Source organism: Cataglyphis hispanica, chromosome 10 (assembly GCF_021464435.1).
Source record: "Cataglyphis hispanica isolate Lineage 1 chromosome 10, ULB_Chis1_1.0, whole genome shotgun sequence".
NCBI classification, from domain to species: domain Eukaryota; kingdom Metazoa; phylum Arthropoda; class Insecta; order Hymenoptera; family Formicidae; genus Cataglyphis; species Cataglyphis hispanica.
Window position 1 is genome coordinate 608084 of NC_065963.1, and position 22883 is coordinate 630966.

At 30.7% G+C, this 22883-nt stretch overlaps 1 protein-coding gene across 8 annotated transcripts in view; it reads left to right on the forward strand.

Annotated features, from left to right (window-relative positions):
* The first annotated feature begins 2952 nt into the window (after positions 1 to 2952).
* Positions 2953 to 22883, forward strand: part of LOC126852224 (transmembrane protein KIAA1109) — a 37654-nt gene continuing 17723 nt past the window's right edge. For 2 of the 8 annotated variants that reach the window (XM_050596770.1, XM_050596773.1), the window contains exons 1-25: positions 2953 to 3220; positions 3281 to 3424; positions 3551 to 3873; positions 3986 to 6264; positions 6366 to 6652; positions 6776 to 7079; positions 7343 to 7660; positions 8019 to 8406; positions 8476 to 8979; positions 9300 to 9558; positions 9625 to 9966; positions 10049 to 10125; positions 10216 to 10549; positions 10665 to 10846; positions 10933 to 11155; positions 11245 to 11624; positions 11694 to 11855; positions 11956 to 12081; positions 14761 to 14899; positions 15678 to 15926; positions 16301 to 16557; positions 21051 to 21080; positions 21189 to 21492; positions 21632 to 22030; positions 22110 to 22619. In XM_050596770.1, coding sequence (XP_050452727.1) covers positions 2968 to 3220; positions 3281 to 3424; positions 3551 to 3873; positions 3986 to 6264; positions 6366 to 6652; positions 6776 to 7079; positions 7343 to 7660; positions 8019 to 8406; positions 8476 to 8979; positions 9300 to 9558; positions 9625 to 9966; positions 10049 to 10125; positions 10216 to 10549; positions 10665 to 10846; positions 10933 to 11155; positions 11245 to 11624; positions 11694 to 11855; positions 11956 to 12081; positions 14761 to 14899; positions 15678 to 15926; positions 16301 to 16557; positions 21051 to 21080; positions 21189 to 21492; positions 21632 to 22030; positions 22110 to 22619 — 8773 coding nt within the window. In that variant the 5' untranslated portion in view covers positions 2953 to 2967. Of the gene's footprint in view, positions 3221 to 3280; positions 3425 to 3550; positions 3874 to 3985; positions 6265 to 6365; positions 6662 to 6775; positions 7080 to 7342; positions 7661 to 8018; positions 8407 to 8475; positions 8980 to 9299; positions 9559 to 9624; positions 9967 to 10048; positions 10126 to 10215; positions 10550 to 10664; positions 10847 to 10932; positions 11156 to 11244; positions 11625 to 11693; positions 11856 to 11955; positions 12082 to 12503; positions 12550 to 14760; positions 14900 to 15677; positions 15927 to 16300; positions 16558 to 21050; positions 21081 to 21188; positions 21493 to 21631; positions 22031 to 22109; positions 22620 to 22883 lie in introns of all 8 variants that reach the window. The other 6 variants (XM_050596772.1, XM_050596777.1, XM_050596769.1 and 3 more) reach the window with 5 other exon arrangements.

The following is a 22883-nucleotide window of genomic DNA, read 5'->3' on the forward strand; positions in this document are numbered from 1 at the left end:
TAATATTACAATGCATATTTATTAATATTTTAATGAAAAAAAAATAAATAATAAAAAATAATATAATACCATTTTGATCCATTTTTCCGGCGGTGGCAGTAGCTGCTGCTGCTGCTTCTGCTGCTGCTGTTGTTGCTGCTGCTGCTCCTACTTATTTTGCAAATATTGCAATTGTTGATACAACAGTTGTTGCTTCTCCTCTTGCAATTTTTTGCTTATATTAATGCAACAACTGTAAAACAAATACACGGCACACAAAATAAATGAAATAATGCCGAGTGCTTCAGTTTGATGTGAAACATTGGATTGACACAACGTCAATCATTATGTCCTGTAAGTAGTAAATCATTATTATTTGTATTTCTTAAGAAAGTTTAATATTTAATTTTCATTTTCTCCTTTCTCTTATATAACATACCTTTTATTTTTATAGAAGAAATAAATGGAGATGCTGCAAATATGCAACAACTGTTACATCAACTATTCATTTGGGATCCATGTTAATAAGAAAAAGAAGTCTTATTTTGTTATATATATTAAATATATTATAAATTATAATATATTATATTATATATTAAATTTATGCATAGTTTGCTAAATCCCAATATTGATTAATTTATTTTTTATTTATTCAATTATTTGTTCGTTACATTTACTCAAAGATTTTTTTTACTCGATTTATTTATTTATTCATTAACTGATTTTATTATTTATTTATTTTGACTCGTTTATTTATTTTTATTCATTTCTTGACTCATGCATTTCATCATTTATTTATTTATTTATATATTTATTTATTTAATTAATTAATTAATTAATTTATTTATTTATTTCATTTATTACTATCTTATTATTATTTCATTTATATTTACTTATACTTGTATTTATTACTTATTTACTTATTTATTTATTCTACTTATTTACTACTATTTATTTTATTTACTTCATTTATTACTTACTTATTTTATTCTCATTATTTACATTCTATTTTATTCATTTATTCATTTATTCTATCCATTTATTTACCTTATTTACTTATTTATATTCATTTATCTATTTTATTTATTTCGTTTATTTACTTTATTTACTTATTTACTTATTTTACTCTATTTTACTTATTTACTTATTTATTTATTTATTTACTTATTTATTTATTTATTTATTTATTTACTTATTTACTCATTTATTTACTTATTTATTTAGTTATTTATTTATTTATTTATTTATTTATTTATTTATTTATTTATTTTCTAATTTTTTCCATGATTTATTCATTAAAAAAAGAAAACATACATGATTGATTTGTGGAGGTATGTATATCTATAGATACTTGTATGCGTCAGTAAAGCGGGGAGCACACACTTTTGCATAAGCGCGTAACCATAAACATAAAGAAATTGATTGGTACACAAATATATACATAAGGAAATGAACCAATCAATTTCCTTATGCTTATAATTATGCGCTTATGCAAAAGGTGTGCTCCCCGCTTAAATGGCGAGCATGCGCACTTTCGAGCAGTTACTCACGAAAGAGAGGCAACTATGATTTTCTTTCTCATTTCCTTCGGACACTTTTCAGTTCCCCTTCCATGTTCTAAGATTTTATGTCTATGGATTTCAATGTCAGTGATCAGACTGATCAGTGTCAGTGGTTATGCGTAATTCATTGTGATGACAGTTTTCTGATATCTTGTTCTAGGTTTACTGTAATGATAACCATAAAAACATGAAAAAGAGATTTTACATTTCAAAATTTCAATGTGCACTTTATACCCGAGTGACTAATAAAGGTAAATCATCCAATTAAAATGTTGTCGTTTGCATTAAATAGATAATCATACATCTTGCATAGAGAGGATCGTTACTCTATTGCGGCGAATTATCTTTAAAGAAAAAAATTTCATATTACATTTTTTTTGTACATATGAATAAATACATTAATGCTCTTCAATTTATCAAACTTGTTTATTGGACATGTATATAGGCATTTTTAGTTTCTCGCGATATATATCGGATATTTTAACATTAATATGTCAAATTTTATTAATTGCATGTGTTAAAATATATCAAATTTTTTTATATTGTTGTGACGAATATACGACGAATTATGATGATAATTTAGGTAATATGAATTCATAATATAGATATGAAATAATAATAATAAATTTTCAACATTTAAAAATTTATATAGAAGATTAAATAATATATATATATATATATATATATATATATATATATATATATATATATATAATATAAAATTCTTATAAGGGTGATTCAGAAATACACCGACAGTTCTTTACATAAAAACAAGAAAAAAAATGTCATATGAACATATGTCCGGGAATGCCTGGTTTATTAGTTATAAACAAAAACTGACTATTTACAATAAAAGCTCAAAATGCTCTCATCCTGCTTCAATGCACATATGGACATGTCAAATCATGGATTGTTGCACCCTTTCAAAAGTCTCATGATAGTTACATATAATTTCGCAAGCATCTGTGATGCATTGGTGAAGCGTTCTTCATTAGCGATTTTAATTTCATAAACTAGGACTTTGATTATAACTCATAAACCAGACATTCAGACATATGTTCATATGACATTTTTTACTTGTTTTTATGTGAAAAATTCATTGCCCAAAAACTCATTACCCAAGTTTGTCAGTGTATTTCTGCATCACCTTGTATATAAATCATTAAATTATTATATTATATATATAATATTAAATAATAAGAATAAATTTTTAATATTTTAAAATTTATAGAAGATTAAATATATATATATATATATATATATATATATATATAATTTAATCTTCTATAAATTTTAAAATATTAAAAATTTATTCTTATTATTAAATGTATTAAGTAGATCTTTTTCTATTTTTTCAGAGTGAGTAAATAAAATGTGCTATGAGTAACAATTTCTAATTCAAGAAACAGAAGAGAATAACACTATCATGGAAGAAAATAAAGCAACCAATGTTACTATCTCATCTTTTTTTGGAATTGAACCAGCTTTTTGGAATTATTCCGATCATGTCATCCTGGATGACCTTAAAATGGATAGCAACTTTATGTGGTTGTTATGTTCATTAGTATCCGCAATCTTTTGGATTGTTTATATCGCTTATTACAATAGCAGAGTGGCTGGTTATATATTAACAAAATTATTAAATCGATTTGTTATTAGAGATGGATATATTAAAGTTGGTAAGGACATATAATTGTTCTTGAATCACTTCAAGGATTTATTTTATTTTTGCTTTGCAGGTTCCTTCACACTAAGTGCTTTAAGTGGGAAAATAATGTTTAGGGACATAGTTTACATTACAATGGATTATAGTTTTAGAATCCAGGATGGTTGGCTTATATTTAGATGGTGGAGAAGCTATGTCCCCAAAGATGTATCAGAAGGTAAATACTCTTTCTGGTATTTAATATAATAAATTTTAAAACAAAAGTAATATAATGATATAATAATATAATGATATAATGATATAATAAAATATGAGAATATAATTAAAATTTTTTATTTTATAGATCTTTCACATTCTGACACACGGTTGTCAGTTATGCTGAATGGATTTGAATTACACGTCTACAATCGCTGTCAACTTTACGCACAATTGGAAAAATCTTTTGGTCTTACACCGCAAATGTTTCCTGATGAAAATGATCACAATATAAACATTGATGACCAGGACGGGGAATCTTTAAATAATACAGCTAATGAAACTCGTCATTCGCAAATCAATACAATGGACGTATCTCGTCATGTGGATAATATTAGAAAGAAGGAAGCTCATGTGATTGCGCGTACTTGGAGAGATCTGATACCAGTTATTAAATTAGATATTTGCACAGTTAGTGATAACAATATTTTTTCTACATTGCCTTAATTCTCTTTTGTATCTTTATTCATAAGCAAACTTTTTTAAAAATATTGTTGCAATGTATATGTTTCTGCTTTTTTAGGGAAGATTGGTATTTGGTAATCGTTTAGTACCAACTACGTTATCTATAACTGTGGAGGAAGCGCATTTTGTATATTCCACAAAACCAGCGGCATCTAGGCATGATCATTTTATGCACTTTACCAAGTGTAAGGCAGAGAATTTCAAAGTTATTTTAGCCCCAAGCCCAAAATACACCGGTATGGTTGATGATCCACCCAGATACATGGGAGAAGGTTTTGTTGTTTTAAGTTCGAACCATATGGAAGTTTATTATTATATGGACGAATCTGGCGTTGTACCAGAACATCCTGAAATGATACAATTGGTGAACGGAGATATGGTTGAAGCGATGCCTCCTATATGGGGTATTGATATCAAATGTGGAAAGGGCACGGATTTCAGTTACGGTCCATGGGCCGATAGGCAACGGGAGCATCTATTTAAATTCTTTTTTCCCAACAATTATCAACCATTGAAGATTACGAAATCACCTAAACCAGGAGATAAAAGACAAGTTCAATCATTCGACATTAGATTATCAACACTGAATGAAGCGACAATTGATATACTTTTCAGTAAAAATAGAGAAACTAATGCCGTTCATATTAACGTAGGGCCAGGATCATATTTGGAAATTACAATGCCGTGGATAGTATTACAGGACGGGTATACGACAAAAATAACAGGTCAGCTTCTACATTTGGAGGCCACGACCAGTCTACAATATCGAAGTCTGGTCGAAAGTGAAACCTTGGAATTTGGAGTAAAGTGTCATTATCCTATCAGATGGAACGATCATCAAGAATGGACACTGAATTTAACTGGATGTAAAGCTACTGCTAATTTAGTCTATTTGCACAAAGATTTTTTTCAAGATATGATCAATGACTGGGCGAGCAAGGCAAGACCCGACATTCTACACTTTGTTCCATACACTTGGAAATTTAGTTTACTCTTGAAGGAATTTGAACTGATTACAGTCTGTAATGAATACAATTGGATCGATTGCTCATCTCAGAACCAAGAGAACGCGCACATTGCTTTCTGTGGGGAATTTTTTGATCTGTCGTTTGATCTTCCATTCGTAGACTTTCTGCCTGTTACGATATCGTTGCGTTTTTGGATTCAAGGAGAAAGCGTTGATCTTTCGTTCTATTTGCCGGAGGTTAATACCAATCGTATTATTTTACTAGCACTAAATAAAAATGCGAAGATCATGACACGCGATGGGACCCATAAACATTTGCACGAATTGAACAGAGGTAAAAAATGGAGGAATTTTTGTCAAAAAGAATCGGGCTGGGTCGATTGTTGGTCTGTACCAATCGTAGCGTTGAGTATCAATTATACTTATCATTTATGCCCACCCCTGGGTCCTACTCCGCAAGCCAATATAACAACTCCAGAAAAAGAGGAGATTCTTCTGTCTCCTATGCGAATTCCAAAATGTAGAAAATCACCGGGCTTGCAGTGGGCAAGAAGCGGCGCGCAAAAGTTTGATCCACAATCCATAACGCCTGATAAAGTTAGTGTGGAACTTGAAATCGGCCCATCCGTATTGATTTTGTATGGGTCTTTGTTAAAAAACTTCATGCACTTGAAAGAAAACATATTTGGAGATTATCAAACGTTTACCGATATGCAACAAAGTAGAGCTAGTTCGACACCCAGTAATGCAGAAAGAAGCAAAGATAAGGATGTACAAAATAGCAGTGTCGAGCCATCTGTAGAAGATGAGGAATTAAAATCCAAGCCGTTTGATCCGAGAGATTACAGATCCTTAGAAGTGACCGTCGGTGTTACTATGCATGACATTCAAGCCCATTTAATTAAGAATTGTAATGAAAACGATCCGTCGTGTCCGATTATAATCCTAGAACGCTTTGGATTTGAAATGAGAAAAAGTTACAAGGAAACACAATTACAGTTATTACTCTCTCCTGCTATTGCTCTACTTACAGATAATGTGGCGAGATCGAGCAAAGAACATCATTTAAATCAAGGACATTTGATGCTAAGCGCACTACAAGTCAGAGGGCATGCTATGTTCAGTAACGAAGGAAGGAGTTTGGATCAGGAGACACTTGAGTATGCATGGTTGATCGAAGTGCAATTGGGCAAATTAAGCGGAAAGATCACGTCCCCTCAATTACATCACTTTGTTACATCATTGGAAACTTTTCTGTTAATGGCGAAGAATACTGAAAACAGTCTACGTCCACCTGATTTACCGTTTCAATGTCACCATGGCCTTCCTCCGCTGCAATGTCCAGAAAGCGATGTTGATAAACATTACAGGTATATCCTCTCCATATTTATTATATAATAAATGTCTCTCGACATTTTTATTTATTATTTATATTATATTTACTTATCGAGTTAAATTTCAATGTGTTTAGATGCCCGAGTTCCGAGGATATAAAATATCGAATGACGAGACTATCTATAGATGCTATTGATTTATATCTACAAGAAGCGGGTACTGTTATACAGTTCTGGATATCTCCGATTCGTGTTGCCACTTGTAATCTTCATGGACACCAAGTCAAATCGGGCGTCACCGCTGTTCTACCTACTATATCGATTCGGCAGTTTGTATCTGCGGCAGATTACTTCGCGAATACAAGTAATACTAATACAACAGGCAGCGGAAGATCTCATAATAATGCAAGCAGTCGGATGTCAGGTATTTTTCGTATGTATCTGTGATTATGAATCTAAAAATCTTGTGTGTAAACGTGAATATATTTTAATTTTTAATTAATAAAAAAAGTTTAACACATTTTTTTTCTATACACGTATAATATAGGTGACGGATCAGATATATGGCTTGAGGTGGGATCGATATCTCTGGGTCCGGTTATTTTAGAAGCCGCCATTTCTCTTCCAGCTCCAGAGCATAATTTGCATTTAGTACAAAATAAATATCTAAAGATGCATGACGAAGCGACAAAACGCTTGTGGTTTTTGTGGCTGCAGGAGAGCGGGGTAAAAGCAACGAAGTGCGGCTGTATAGGAGGCTGCGTATTCTTTGGCAATAATCGAAACGGACCGAAATTTTTCAAACCGAGCTATCAAGATCTTCAGGATGGTATCAATATTGCTGCCTACAGGTGAACACCTGTTTTCTCTTGCTGTATTAAACATGTCCGGACTTAAATGTCGACTTAATGCCGACAAATAATGGAATATTCTGTTTTAATATAATTGTTTATAAATATTAATATACTAATTGTAAATATTATTTATATATTAATTCATTAATTATAAGTATTATATATATATATATATATATATATATATATATATATATATATATTTAATGTAGATTATATATTTTCTATTTATATATAACTTACTTTTATTATATTTTCAGAATTTATGAGCCTGGTAAAGAGAAAGGATTTGGACAATCTATTTTACACGACAGGCAATTGATATTTCACACACCGCCATACAGTTTGCAAGATATATCTTTGCAAGATGTATGCCATCCTATGACAGGATTAAAAGTAGCACTTAGTCAAGATGGTACGCAAGTTACAAAGAAGGGTGTCGAACGTCCAAAATCTGTTACTGATCATAATAAGGAAGAAAGTATTTGTACAAAATTAAACGTTGCGTCTGCAAGTCCATTGATATCTAGTGGCGACAGGAAACCGCTGGGTAGAAGATTTTCCTATACATCAATGCGGTAATCTTAAAAATTTGTAACAGTGTTTTTTTAATTATTTCTGCACTTTTTTTTTCTTTTTTGATATTATGATTTAATCTCTGAACAATATCTTATTCAATTATTAATATCAAGAGAATTTAAAGTTTAGATATTTGCAGAATAGAGCTATATGCATTTTTTTTTGGTTCTATTAATCAAAACCAAATTTATATTGCTAATAAAACTGAAATAGTGTTATTTGCTGGAAATTAAAAGAAAAAAAAAGAAAAAAAAATAAATGTTATCGAAAAAGATAAAAAAATTAATTGGAAATATCTATTTGCGGAAAATGTTTTTTACAATGGCATTATATTATAAACTCTTTTTGGTATTATAGTGGGCCGAATGTGAAAGATGTACCGTATTCTCGTTTGATCGATGCTAGTCCTGTAACACAGACGCTACCTCAAAAATTGGATTCTGATTCTAAACTGAATGTAGAACGAAGTAAATCCATCTTAAACGTACCAGAGATTGAAACTGCGCCCAAGAGTAGCGTGTCTGATTCCAAATTAGCCGTGGACTACTTTACTGCAACGGAAAATATAGAAACGCTTGAATCTGCAAATAGTCCGCAATCTTTACCTGTGGTTCCAACTGAATTTAATATCTCTGCATGTATATGCTTGACTGGAAAAGATGAACAACGTGAAGGAATGAACGTATCAGATTCTCATCATTCATTATACGCGAGGACAAACTCGGAAGAGCGACTGAAGCAAGAGGTAAAGGATATCATTTTAAATACGTTATTATTTATCGTGTTTGTGTGTATTTACCGTTATGTTTAAAAGGTACAACGTACGATATCCATGTCGTCGGAAAATCACTCGGAAGCATTTTATTCGGCCGATGAAGATATGAGTCATGGATTAAGCGGGAGTCGAACATCCAGCTTACGCCAATCCATCGTCGGCTCTGGTTGTGTCTTAAATCGCAATGACAGTATGAAGAAAAAATTCTCGTCAGATCTGTCCATCGTCGAGAGCTCGACCAATATGAATCACTCAGTGGTAGACAAGGCGCATACGTTGGAGAGAGCGAAAACGCAGATATTAAATACAAAGAGAAGCCCCAGGATCAACAGAAACGCTAGTTTTCAAAATGAAATGGATCAAACTGAAAATAGTCGCGGCATACAAGACTCTTCAGACAGCCACTCCGTATCATCTACTAGTTTTATCTCTGCTGTATCTTCGCAAGAAGATGTCACACTTGTAAACTTACACATGCAAGTGAATAAACCGATCGTAGATTCGCCGTTATTGATGTCCAGTTACGTCAGCCACTTGACACAGGTACTTTTGTTATTGATACAAACTTATTTGCATCTTGTTCATTTTTTTTATATATATATATATATATATATATATATATATATATATATATATATATATATATATATATATATATATATATATATATATATATATATATATTGTGTGTGTGTGTATATATATATATATATATATAATTAATAGTATATAATAATTAATAATGAATATATACTTTATATTTAAATAATATACTTTATATATAAACAATGATATAAATAATATACTATATAATAATAATAATATTTATACAAAATCTAAGTATATGGAACAAAATCTGTTAGGTTCGTTGTACAAATTGGAATCAGTCCTCATTACCTATGGGTGGCGATGCCTTTACCACTCCTGTATTTCAACGCATGGAAGATGGTAGATTGGTTTACGTTGGCGGACGATACGTGCCAAAACTTGAAACAGTCACCGAAGGTTTTACATCATTAAAGATGATAACACGTTCGGACGGCTCACCTGTTGTAGGTTCATCCAACAAAACGCCTACACATCCTTACTTGTGGGACGATGTATCGTTAAATAGAGCAGAAGGTACGGTATTATTGAGAAAATTACATATTTGAATGGTCTCGAAAAAATCTAAGAATTTCTATGCAGGCGAAGAGGATAATGCGATGCATAACGAGGAAGAATTATTGGCGATATTGCACGAAACTGGATTACGTACAACAGTTATTGTCAAATTTAAAGGAGACGTTGATATTATGTTAAGCCCCATGGTTTTAGAATCGCTTCAGCGTTTTATCGATAGTATTATCCCAACTTTGGCCACTTTACATCCATTAACGATTTTAAATCATCTTCACAATGAATGCATAAGCAAAGTGGAGAGTGCAAATATTTTAAAACAAGATCAGAGTTTATCATATTGGAGTCAAGTCCAAACCAGTTCGAAACGATCGACAGCAGAAAGAAAAAACGATCAAGGTGATGACAAATGTTAGTTTTTACAACACATTTTGCTACATCAATCATCAGGGATCAGTGTGTATATTTATAGATTTTTTATTTTTATCAATAGGTAAGATCGCGCTACAAACGAATGTTTACGAAGAAAGTATTACGACACAAGTACAAGGCAGTATTATCTTACCGAAGGTATAATAATTTTGCAAAATATGATAAAAAGTTTTCTATGGGTTTTTCTCACGCATATGTTCTTCAGTTGTATTTTAATATTATTTTCAGTTGAACTTAACATTGTTACAAGCATCCGTTGTCGAAGAGATTATATCGTTCTCCGCATTAGAAAATATCCGCGACTTGACGTGCGTGTCATTATTTGCGATTTGTCTCGACGACGTTACCGCTAGATTTTATTTGGGGAAACAGGCCCGAGAGGTCGTCCAAATGTTCCATAAACCAGCCGCATTACCGAATCAAAAGAAAGTGAACAAGATCAGCAAAGCATTTTTACCCGGACATCAAACTACCGCAGTTGTAGCTGACGTAGGAGGAGAAACTGTGTACATAGAAACGTCGGAAAAGCAACAGGAAGAGATTATAGTTACTTTAAATATTGGTATATATAAGTAAATATATATATATATATATATATATATATATATATATATATATATCATATGAGAGTATTTCATATATTATGTAATATAAAATTTTATTTTTTTTTTTGATAGGCAAAGCGCATTCTCAATTAAGAAGGCTAAGAAATGAATCTTCAATATTGAAGGACGCGGTCATAACGGCTATACCTGCACATTATTCGAAAGTATTATTTACGTGCACAAGAATGACGTCGCCGCTAAAGTGTGTCGATTATTATTTACATCACGCGATCGATGATAAAGAAAAGCTAAATGTATATACAGATCTCTTCCTGAATATTACCTCAATGAGACGTAAGATAATTTATACATAAAAAATAATTTATTACACATATTTTAGAAACAGACACCGCAAGCCACCGAAGAATTTACTATGGGATGTGGAGAGGATAGATTGGGATTTATAATGTTCGAGTGCGGTTTAGAGGGAATTAAATTGAAAGTAGTGAAGAGATCTCAGTTTGAAAAAAATGAAAACGGTGATAATAACAAAAAGAATGAAACTGAAATATTGTGTACAGATAGCATTAAGAGCCAAGAGGAATTGGATAATAATACTGCTGGTAAAAGAGCTACAGTTCTAATAATATTGACACAAAATTATTACTCGCTTATTTTATTTACTTTACCTTTAATTTTTCAACGTTTATAGCAACTATCACAGAGACTGAGACAAAGCCGGCAAGTGTATCCACCAGCGCTCAGATGAATATGAGCGCTACATGCAACAGTCTCACGTCCAAAGTGGCGAATGGCAATACTGTATCATGCGTTATCGAGTTGAAAACTGTATGGTTTAACTTCGCCGCGCCTCCACGTACTCCAATAACGAGGAAAATCGATTATACAAGATTGGATTGGAATTTGCTCAGCACGGCATCGCCAGCGATAAATGCATGGATGAATCCCAGTAACAAATTTGCAATTCGGATCGTTCATATGTTTAGAACAATGTATCGTAGATCCACCGCGATTGTTGCTTGTCTTATGGCAGAAGCGTTAGACGTGCAAGGAATACATATGCCTATGAAGGTATAATGATATATTGAGGAATTGTTATATATTGTTTACAATCTTAATAATTTTCCAACATTTTTGCAGAGTCGTTATGGAAGATTAACACCATTGGCCAAAACATTGCAAGAAGATCCCTCTTGTCAATTATGCACTATATTACAGAATTACGTTTTATTATCCGACATTGCAAATATTGAAGCTAATTTGAAAGAATCTGACCTACCGCTTCTTTCAACACTTCGACAGGTAATAATTTTGAAAACAATTAACGTATAAATTCTTTGTAAAATTTATAATTTATATTTTGCGCGCAATATAGATTTTATATTATTATTATTTTCATTAGGGTGTTATTGTATTAAGCAGACAATGGAAGAATGTACTTTATACACCATTGTTGTTGGAGCATAATTACAAAACAAAGCATGTTAAACCATTGAACGTTACATTTGCTGTATCGGATCCAGATGAGGTAAGATATACATTGTGTAGATGAATTAGTAAGCATTCAGTGTTTGATGATTTAAGGATCAATTAGTGATGCTTAATGATTGATTGAATTTTCTAAAATGCTAAAAAATACTAGCTAATTATTTATTTTGGTGTGTAAAATATCGCAAATGCCCTTGATCTTATTGTCAAGATTATGATTTTGATTACTCTACAAAAAATTTTTAAAAAAGCTTGTTGTTTATTAAAAAGTTGTTAATAAATATGAATTTATTCAAAATATTCAAATTGATAATAATAAATTTGACACACAGTTTATATATCTATAACATAAGATTAATTAATATATGTATATATTTTGTATCTCTTTTCCGTTTTCTGATTTAAGATCTTGAAGAGTAACTAATAGAAAAAATATAATTTGCTAGTCACTTTTTCTTTCAGCAAATAAATAAGACAAAAGTGGAAGAAGAAATCGATATGAAAAGGAGTAAGAATTTTGCAATAAAAAATATTTTTACAAAATTTATGCATTATACAATATATACAACAAAAACGTTTATTTATACACACACACACACACACGACATACATACACACACGAACACACACACACACATACACAGAGTGTCCTAGACTACCCGTACACTCCTTTTCTTTCAAAAACTAAGCATTTTAGAGAAAAACGTTTTGAACAAAAATTGTGTTTTGAGGGGAACATAAGATGGTGTCATTGGATTGACCTTGGATGGCATCGTTAAGGTCAAGTCAAGGACACCTTTAATTTCTTAAATGGAATCTCTATTTTTTATTGCATATTCTTATAGCTTATGTCAAGTTTTCCAAAACACTATAATAAAGCATTTTTTCATTAAGAATTTTTTGAGTTATTTTGTATCTTAATCTGACATATTTTAGTATAAAATACAAAATATCTCGAAAATTATTTAGTGTTCGATAAGTGTATCGGAATACTTTTATGTACAGAATAATAAGATGAATCAAATGGTGTAAAGAAAAAATAAATAATTGTTATAAAAAAATATATTGCAAATAATTGCATACTTTTTTTTAAAAACAATTATTTTTTGTACACCATTTTATTCATCATTATTTTATACATAAAAGTATTACAATACAATTATCGAATACTAAATTATTTTTGAGATATTTTATATTTTATACTAAAATATGTCAGATTAAGATACAAAATAACTCAAAAAATTCTTAATGAAAAATATTAGTATATTTAGTATTAGTATATAATATTATATAATGTTTTGGAAAGCTCTCGACATAAGCTATAAGAATATGTAATAAAAAATAGGTGATTCCATTTAAGAAATTAAAGGTGTCCTTGACTTGACCTTAACGATGCCATCCAAGGTCAAACCAATGACACCATCTTATGTTCCCTCAAACCATACAATTTTGTTCAAAACGTTTTTCTCTAAAATGCTTAGTTTTTGAAAGAAAAGGTGGTCTAGGACACGCTATATATATATATATATATATATATATATATATATATATATATTATATTTTTTTAATTGAACTAAATGCTTTAAAATTCTTCTTGCGTGCAAAATTATTATTAAATAGTGACTAACAAGAAATACATATGGAAATGCCTTTCTCTGATTTTGATGAGCTTTAAATATACTATAGAGAAATATTATAGATAAAAGATATATATATAAGGATAATCTCACATTTAGATATGTAAGGATAATCTCATATTTAGATCTCACACATTTTGAAATAATTCTTTAAAGATAATTCAGAATGTGTGATTTGAATTAAATATTTTGTCAACATCATGAGATATATAGAAAAGTTTCAGATAAGTATTGTGTTTAATTTGGTACTAAATGTTTCTTAATTTTTGGTTTTATAATATATTTGAAATTTACAAAATTACTAATTGTGAATGGAAATATTTTTAGAAATATATCATTTAAATGCATAGCATTAAGAATGATAAAACTTTTGTCTAATATATTTTTCTATATATTTTATGATTTTATGAATTTGACAATATATATTTGCTCAAAATTACATATCGAATCATTTTTTGTTTTAACTGTTAAATATATGAGAAAACACGCTTATAAAAAAATAATTAGCTAGTATTTTAAGCTGTTCTCTACATCATTCCCAAAATCTATCAAATCAGAGAAGGATATTTTTATGTTTTCTTGTAAAGATTATATCACATACGTATGCTTTTAACAACTTGTAATATATGCTAATATATAGCAATTTTATGTCTTATATGTATATCATATGTATTTATCACATCAGGTATGGCCATGCTTAGCTTAAAGAATATAAATGTGGCTAATAAATAATTATATATGAAATAGCTGAAATCTATTTGATTATTATATAAAGTATTTTTATATATATTTTTTTATATTAAAAATTATTTAATTGTAGCGCTATATTCTCTTATATCATCACAAGATCAGCATTAAAGCGTTTTCTTTCGACTTAAATAGGCATTACAATTACAGAAAAGTCGAAAAAACAGTTTATTGATTACACGTTTAATGTTAGTAAAATATATTACTTTTGGTAAAATCGTCTTCTTAAAAAAATTTTGCTTTGAAAAAATATTAAAAGAAGTTATATATATATATATATATATATATATATATATATATATATTTTGAGTGTTGGTTTTTGCTGATACTTATAGGAGAATCTATTAACCGATGGAGAGGGTAGTGCGGGAGATATTGATGATCAGGAAGTCACAGATGAATGTGCTATGCTCATCCACACGGACCATATGCATAAACATGCGCATATCAAGAGCGGACAAGATAAAACATCAGGTATTACAAATCATAACAAGCATTAATAATATTATAAATATCTGCAGACAATAGGGCAGAGCATTAAACAAAGAAAAAAATTTTAATATATAATTTAAATATTAATATTATTATAATTATATTATTAATATTATTATATAAAATATACAGACATATGTAATTAGCGAATACAATTATTTTTGTTTTATGTTATTTATTACAATATTGCTTTATACATATAATTATACATATAACAAAAAAAGAAAAATGTATATATATATATATATATATATATATATATATATATATATATATATATATATATATATATATATATATATATATACACTTATACAATAAAGTGTATTTCACGAGAAGAAACTTTATATTTAGAATGGAAAGATTTTTATTTACAATTGAGTATATTATATAAAATAATTAAAGATTTTTTAGCTCTTTTTTTTCTTTTAGAAATATTTAAACAAATTATTTCAACCTCTTATATTTTTATACACATTTTTTATGCACTCTGATTTAAAACGAAATATTATCTTGTAAAAGTTACCTTCCTGATATATTGAGTTCATCATTAATTTATCTAACAGAGAGCACCTTGTGTGTTGTTTTCATAAAGCTTGATCCTATGTATATAAATGTTTGTATATGTGCTTGCTTGAGCGTCTCTTTCCCTGCTTTCTTTTAACTGATTAGCTTTTGTGAATCTATCCTGTTAATTAACAAATTTAACATTATTATTATCTTATATAATTGTCTTGATTTTGTGTGGTAACGTGACTAGGTATATGTAGTGGTGGCGATGGTTTGACGGTTCCTGTAAGTTCTCCTCGTGGGAAAGATACGACTCCTATAGCAACACCAGTTCCAGGCCCGGATTCATATTCCTCTCCTTCTCCGCCCATAGCTGTCGCAAAGAGAGGAAAAACATTGCAACAGACGCAAGTACCCGCTAGTACTCGTGCAAGTATTGTTTTTCCTTTACTTACCAGCAATGGACTATTCGGTCAAACACGAGAAGCGAATAATATAAGTAAGTAATAAGGGACAGAAAACTGTTTAATTTTCCTTATACAGTTAGTAATTAAGTCAATTTTATTTCTATAAATTGACTTGTTTGAAGTAATAGCGGCATTAGTAATTTGACAATAATGACAATTAAACTATATGTTATGTGCATATGACCTCATTTTAAATATAATTTATTTTATCATGAAAAAATTTAGGGATATTTTTATATTTTTTTACTAATGTTCTTGACATACTGATTCTCTTTCGAAAATTTTGAAAATTTCTATCATTGTTACATTGTTATTTATTGCTTGTAACTAATCTTTTGATTATTATTAATAATAATATCATATCTCTAGAGTTATATTTATTATAATTAATACATTATTTTTATAGGCTATGGAACATTGAGAGAAGAGAAGACCCCGCAAATTCATATCTCGCATTCGCATCAGCTTGGCTCCAATCCTAGCATTTATTCTGAAGGCGTAGGTCATGGTAGTCAACATAGCACTGGAAGCCTAGAACAAATAACATCTCCTACAAATCATTCTACTAAACCTATAAATACAGGAGAAGATTTGTACAGCTGGATGGCAAAGCAGCAAGAATTTATAAAAGATAATGACAAAGGAAATTTAAAGGGCAATTGGGTAAGTATTTAATGTATATACATATATTTTATTATATTATGTAGTCGTATATTATATTATATTATATGTTGAATTATATGTTATACTACATGTTATATATATATATGATATATGATATATATATATATATATATATATATATATGATAGATATATACAGGGTGCCCCAGAACTGGCGGAAAAATTTTTAATGACAGATTCTTCATGAAATTCTAAGCAAAAAAGCTCTTTACAAAAAAGTGATCCGATGAAAAGAATTTGAATAGTGAGGCATTGAAGTTGACATACCTCGACGATGCATGTTTCTTATTACTATACATTATTCTGCTATTAATAATATGAATTACATAGTAATTAATCTCATTACAATTGATTTATCTTTATTAATTGATAATTATTTGTGTACTTTACATACTAGTTGCATAGTCCTTAAACATGGAATATTGATTAGATTAACTTAACAAATGACAAATGTAAAATAAATAATTATTAAATAACAAATTGATCATAATTTTATGAATCAATTAATTAATTACTCACTCAAATAACTTAAATTAGTTTCCCAAATTTTTCTGTATTTAGAGATTAAGCAACTAGTACGTAATAGAGAATAAATCAATACTAAATCAATAATAAATAATTAAATGTAGAGAAATAAGAAAAGCATCACCGCCGTACACGAGTCATGAGTCAAACTTGATCGTGCCGATCCTGACCGCGCGAATTTCATATACTCCCATATGTCAACTTCAATACCTCGCCATTCAAATTCTATTCATCGGATCACTTTTTTGTAAAGAGCTTTTTGGTTTAGAATTTCGTGAAGAATCTGTCATTAAAAACTTTTCCGCCAGTTTTGGGACACCCTGTATAGTACATGGTGTTATACTACGCAGGTACAAAAAGTCGAAATCTTTTAATATTTCGGAAAATTTGCATTTTCGAAAAAAATGTTTCATACAAAAGTTATAAAGTTTTATATGGCGCATTACATAGCAATATTATTATGACTTTGAATAGCGTTGTCAACGTCACATGAAGATCACTTTCAATTTTTTTAATGGAAACCTCTATTTTCTTTGCATATTCTTGTAGCTTATCTCGAGAGCTTTTCAAAATACTATAATAAAGTATTTTTTCATTGAATACTTTTTGAGTTATTTTATATCTGAATCTGTCATACTTTGATATAAAATATAAAATATCTTGCAAAATATTTAGTTTTCAATAATCTTATTGTAAGATTTTTATGTACAAAATAATGAAATAAATCAAACGGTATTAAAAAAAAAATGTTATAACAAAATATATTGTAAATACAACTTTTTTTTTAAATAATTTTTTTTATACTATTTGATTCATCTATACTATTTGATTCATCTCATTCTGTACATAAAAGTATTACAGTACAATTATCGAAAATTAAATAATAATTTACAAGATATTTTATATTAAAATATGTCAGATTAAGATATAAAATAATTCAAAAAATATTTAATGAAAAAATACTTTATTATAGTTTTGAAAAGCTCTCGAGGTAAGCTACAAAAATATACAATAAAAAATATATATTTTTTATTTAAGAAATTGAAGGTGACCTTGACGCATATTCAATTCATATAATAATATTTCTATGTAATACGCCATATAAAACTATAATATATTTTATAATATATATATTTTACATAAAACTTTTTTTCGAAAACGCGTATTTTTCCAAATATTAAAGAATTTTGCCACTTTTTGTACACTTTGTATAATCGTATTATACTATTCGGATTATTCCAGAGTTTACTCGACAAACTTTACCCTTGTGAAGTTGACCCCTTTATTTTCAAAATTTAAAAGAATTTATTAGAGTTCTGGATGTTCCCCGAAGAGTTCTCTATCGATTTTAGAAATAGTTCTGTCGTTTAAAGTACCGAAAATAACATTTAAAGATACGGGGAGAGGAGGGGGCAACTTTACATTTTTCGCAACTTTAAGGCAATATAACTTTTTTGTTATCAACTTTAGCACTTTGGTTATTAAGGATAATTGATAAAACTTTTCGGGGGGACTATCAGAACTCTCAATAAAATGGCCTGTTACCGAAAAAAATTTTCACCCCGTAGTTCAAGTCCCATAGGGATGAAATTTTTTTCGATATCCGGCAGTTCTGTTGACAGCCCCCCTTTCTGGCAGCCCCCCGAAGAGTTCTAACGATAATTATTAACACACGATGCAAAATAAAAAAGTTCTGGCTAGTTGAAGTCGCGAAGCGGCAAAAATTCTAAGTTCCATAGGCGTGAAAATTTTTTTCGGTATCGGGCAATTTTATTGAGAATTCTGATAGCCTTCCCGAAGAGTTTTATCAATTAGCTTTAATAACCAAAGTGCTAAAGTTGATAACAAAAAAGTTATATTGCCTTAAAGTTGCGAAAAATGTGAAATTGCCCCTCCTTCCGTATCATCAAATGCAATTTTCGATGCTTTAAACGACAAAACTATTTCTGAAACCGATAGAGAATTCTAGAACTCTTCGGGAGGCATCCAGAACTCTAACAAATTCTTTTAAATTTTGAAAATGGAGGGCCAACTTCACAGGGCAAACTTTGGATTTTCTACAAATGGAAATAAGAAATATTATGTGAAGTTTGGCTAAAAACGCCTTATTACAAAATTCTAAGCAAATATTAAAACGAAACGTTTACAGAAATAGATAACAATGGATTTTTTATTGTGCAGAGTTAGTGTATATCAGTGTATTCTTTATTTGAAAACACTCTTGACATTTTGATAGTAATGCTAGTTCACTGGTAGTTTGAATTTTTTAAAAATAGTAAATGATATGATTACACAGAAAAGATAAACACGTTTGACCTCTTATATTCTGCATTAAGCACGTTCGACCTTTCGTATTCTACACAATGGAAAATACATGGCTATCTAGTTCATGTTCCGTTTCAATATTTGTGTTATAACTTTGTGATAAAAATTTTCTCTAACTAAACTTTATATAATATTTTTTTTCTTATTTTCACTTGTAGAATATCCTTTCGCAGTTTGTCGAATAAATTCTGAGATACTCCGTACATTTTTACTATTATTACATATGTTATACATATATTATATGTATTATTATACTGTAACTATACATCATTCCTGATGCCGCGGATCGGCTCGTCGATACCAGCATTCGTTAGAAGGGTAAGGATCCAATTGCTATGCCCTGATCTGACTCAATACTTGATTTATTTCTCTAAATATATAAGCTGTCATATACAAAGTGTTGTGATCGCGGATATTCTTAAAGGCCATGGCATACACAAAATGCGACTCTTATAGCTACAGTATTTATAAGAAGTAACGCGTGGGCATGCGGTATCAAAATGCAGAGAGCCCAGATGATTACAGGATTCGGACTTGGAGATGTGCGGTTGAGAGTTGTAGATTATATAGACACAAGTGATGGTCTGACATTCCTGGCCTACTTCGCAATTCTCTTTGGCAGGTGGCAGTCATGAAATTGTTTTTCTTGCAGCGCGAGCAGAATTTTTTGGGTAGATGCTTACAGTCTTAGGTATATCTTCTCTGTTTGCAGCGCCTACAGCATTCGGCTGTACGCGGCGGCGGAGGCGGGCTAGTGTCTAATGATGATTCGGGATAGCGTTTCTTTTCTAGGAAGTGAGCCTTGAGCTTGTTGCAAAAATCCCAAATGGTCCAAATCTGGCGGTTATTTCTGTATCATAGGAGCGCGTCGCCTCATAGCAATAAAGGGAGCAATAAATCTTTGTTATAGTCATATTTGTGATGTAGTTCTTCTGTTTATTCCAAGAAAGCAAGCGGGTCTTTTCCGTTGAAGTGATGACCATGATGGCCTCACTTTTGGATCTAGTTCATGATTTTCACATTTTAAGAGACCGAAGGCGAGACTGGGTCTCTTAAGATTTCTTCCTCAAATCTCTACATGTCATCGATTTCCATGTTAAATCTTCTTGAAAGTAATAGCATATCTAGTGGCAAATTGATGTAATCGCAGGATGTCTAAGGTCTCTCAGGAGCTATCGATCATGTTGTCCCAGATGGAATTGGATCATTGATCAAATCGGATTCGTTGTAGGTTTCTGGTAGGAAAGCCTCAGTAGCTCCCAGAGGTTGCAGACAGGCAAGATTCAGGATGAAAACTGATGCGGATTCGTCGGCCAGGCCGGCTTTTATACCCGGCACAAATCGGCCAGTCTCCCATTCGGGCCCAGCGCGTGTGCTGGGATAAAATCCCTAATATAATTGTGTCGCTAGAGGTGCGAACATTTCGAGATGCGAGCATTCAGAGATGCGCTAATGGAATATTAAATGCACTCTCTCCCCTGCCCCTACAATATTATTAGACATTATCTATATAGTCTTTCTTAAAATATGTAAGAGATGTATTTGTAGGAATGTAAAAATTTATAAATGTATGTTAAAAAATTGTGTGTGTTTACTTTCATGTTTATTTCCTTGCTTACATAGGTCTTTCGTACAGAGCAAAAACCTATGAAGGTATATTTCAAAATTTTGCGTTGTTTGCTATTTTATAATATAGATATGTTGCTTAAATATGAGAATTAAACTAAAAAAATTTATTTACTTTCTTTTTTTCTTTTGAAGGACTCAAAAATCAACACTATGACCACCGACGACACCGAAGATTCAGATGTACAGAGCGGTGCTTTTCTGTATCCAATGAAAGATTCTCTTAGATTATTAGACGCACATCTGATATTTGAGCCACTATTGTCATCTTTATCGGTTATGCCGCAACAGATGTTATCAGTTATTGGATCAGGAAATGTAAATAACATGTCTTCCTTAGATTCGTTAGGCTCAAATTTGTCTCTTGTAGGCAATATGGACACTATGCGCATTGATATAGTCGTGAGCGAATTTGGAAAAGTTACAGACAAAAAGAAAAGTAAGCAAAATTATTAAATTATAGATATAAAGATGTGTGAGGAGTATCTTTTATATATATATATATATATATATATATATATATATATATATATGTTACACTTTTATACATATGTATATATTTATTTTATTTTATATAGATAACAAGTATCAACCAAGAAAAGGAAGTAACGCAAAATTTTATCTCGATATACCACCGGAGACGCCAGCGTTTCTATGCGAAAGAATTGGCGTAGACATCGATGTGAAAAAAATGGCCGATATGACAGTGGACGATATGATACAGAAGCAAAATGTTTTATACATATCAAGGGGTCAATTGAAGAAGCATACTAGCACAGTGGTTAATATTAGTTTAAATATCCGATATATAAGTCAGCAAGTGAATATGCCTCTTCTCAGATTATTGCATCAGATAAGTAATATGTATCAGAACGTTAAGGAGACACAAATGGAATTGAAAGAGCAACAACCAGAAGGGAAACAAAACACTAATATAATCGTCAATGATACCGCCGCGAAGAACGGCTCGTCGTCCAGTAAGCGTATTTTTATTAGTCACACGAGAATAAAGTTGTATCTGTGCGTGTAATAAAAAATTTAATACTTTGCTTTTAGCATCTGATTTGCAAGAACAATTTCTCATTAGTGGCAAAAAAATGGAGGCACCACTATTACGTAGTAGCTTCGTTGAGCTCAACCAACCGAAGCTATTACCAGGTACGACTGTGCAACGATCGCGGCCACAGAGTTTCGCACAAAAATTACGAAGCACCGGTAAAAGCGTGAAGGGATACATCAATTTGAGCGAGGGTGTTATTACGCCCAGTTTCGGAGCAACTCCTAGCGGATCGAATTTAGATAAATGCACAGATGTGACATGTAAGGATCAAGGCGCGCACTTGACGCCACGATGCTGGAAAACTATATACTATCTTCTTGATTTGTACGCGACTCGTCCGGAGACTAAAACTATCACTCATCGGTTTTCGATACCGGCGGATGCGGCGGAACATTCTAAAAGTGGCAGAAAGTACGAAATCTTGAACGAGACCAAAGATATTGACATCGAGAAGGGATTGAATGCGGAGAATAGTTCAACACCCGTTCCTCCATCGAGAGAATTAAGTGAGTGTTAAATTTTTTTTCACCAGGGCGTCTACGCTCTGAAAAATCCAGAATTCTCAGATTTTTTGTACCTAAAAAAATCAGGAAATTCTTATGAAATTTTATTAGGACTCAGAGAATCTTTTTTTTTAAATTCATTTTTACGCAAAGTAATAGGATAAGCCAAGGAAACTTTGTATTTAAAAAAAAAATTATTAAACAAGTGTTTATACGACCAAACTGGCAATTTATTGTTTGATTATTATATCACGACGTTTCGACCAT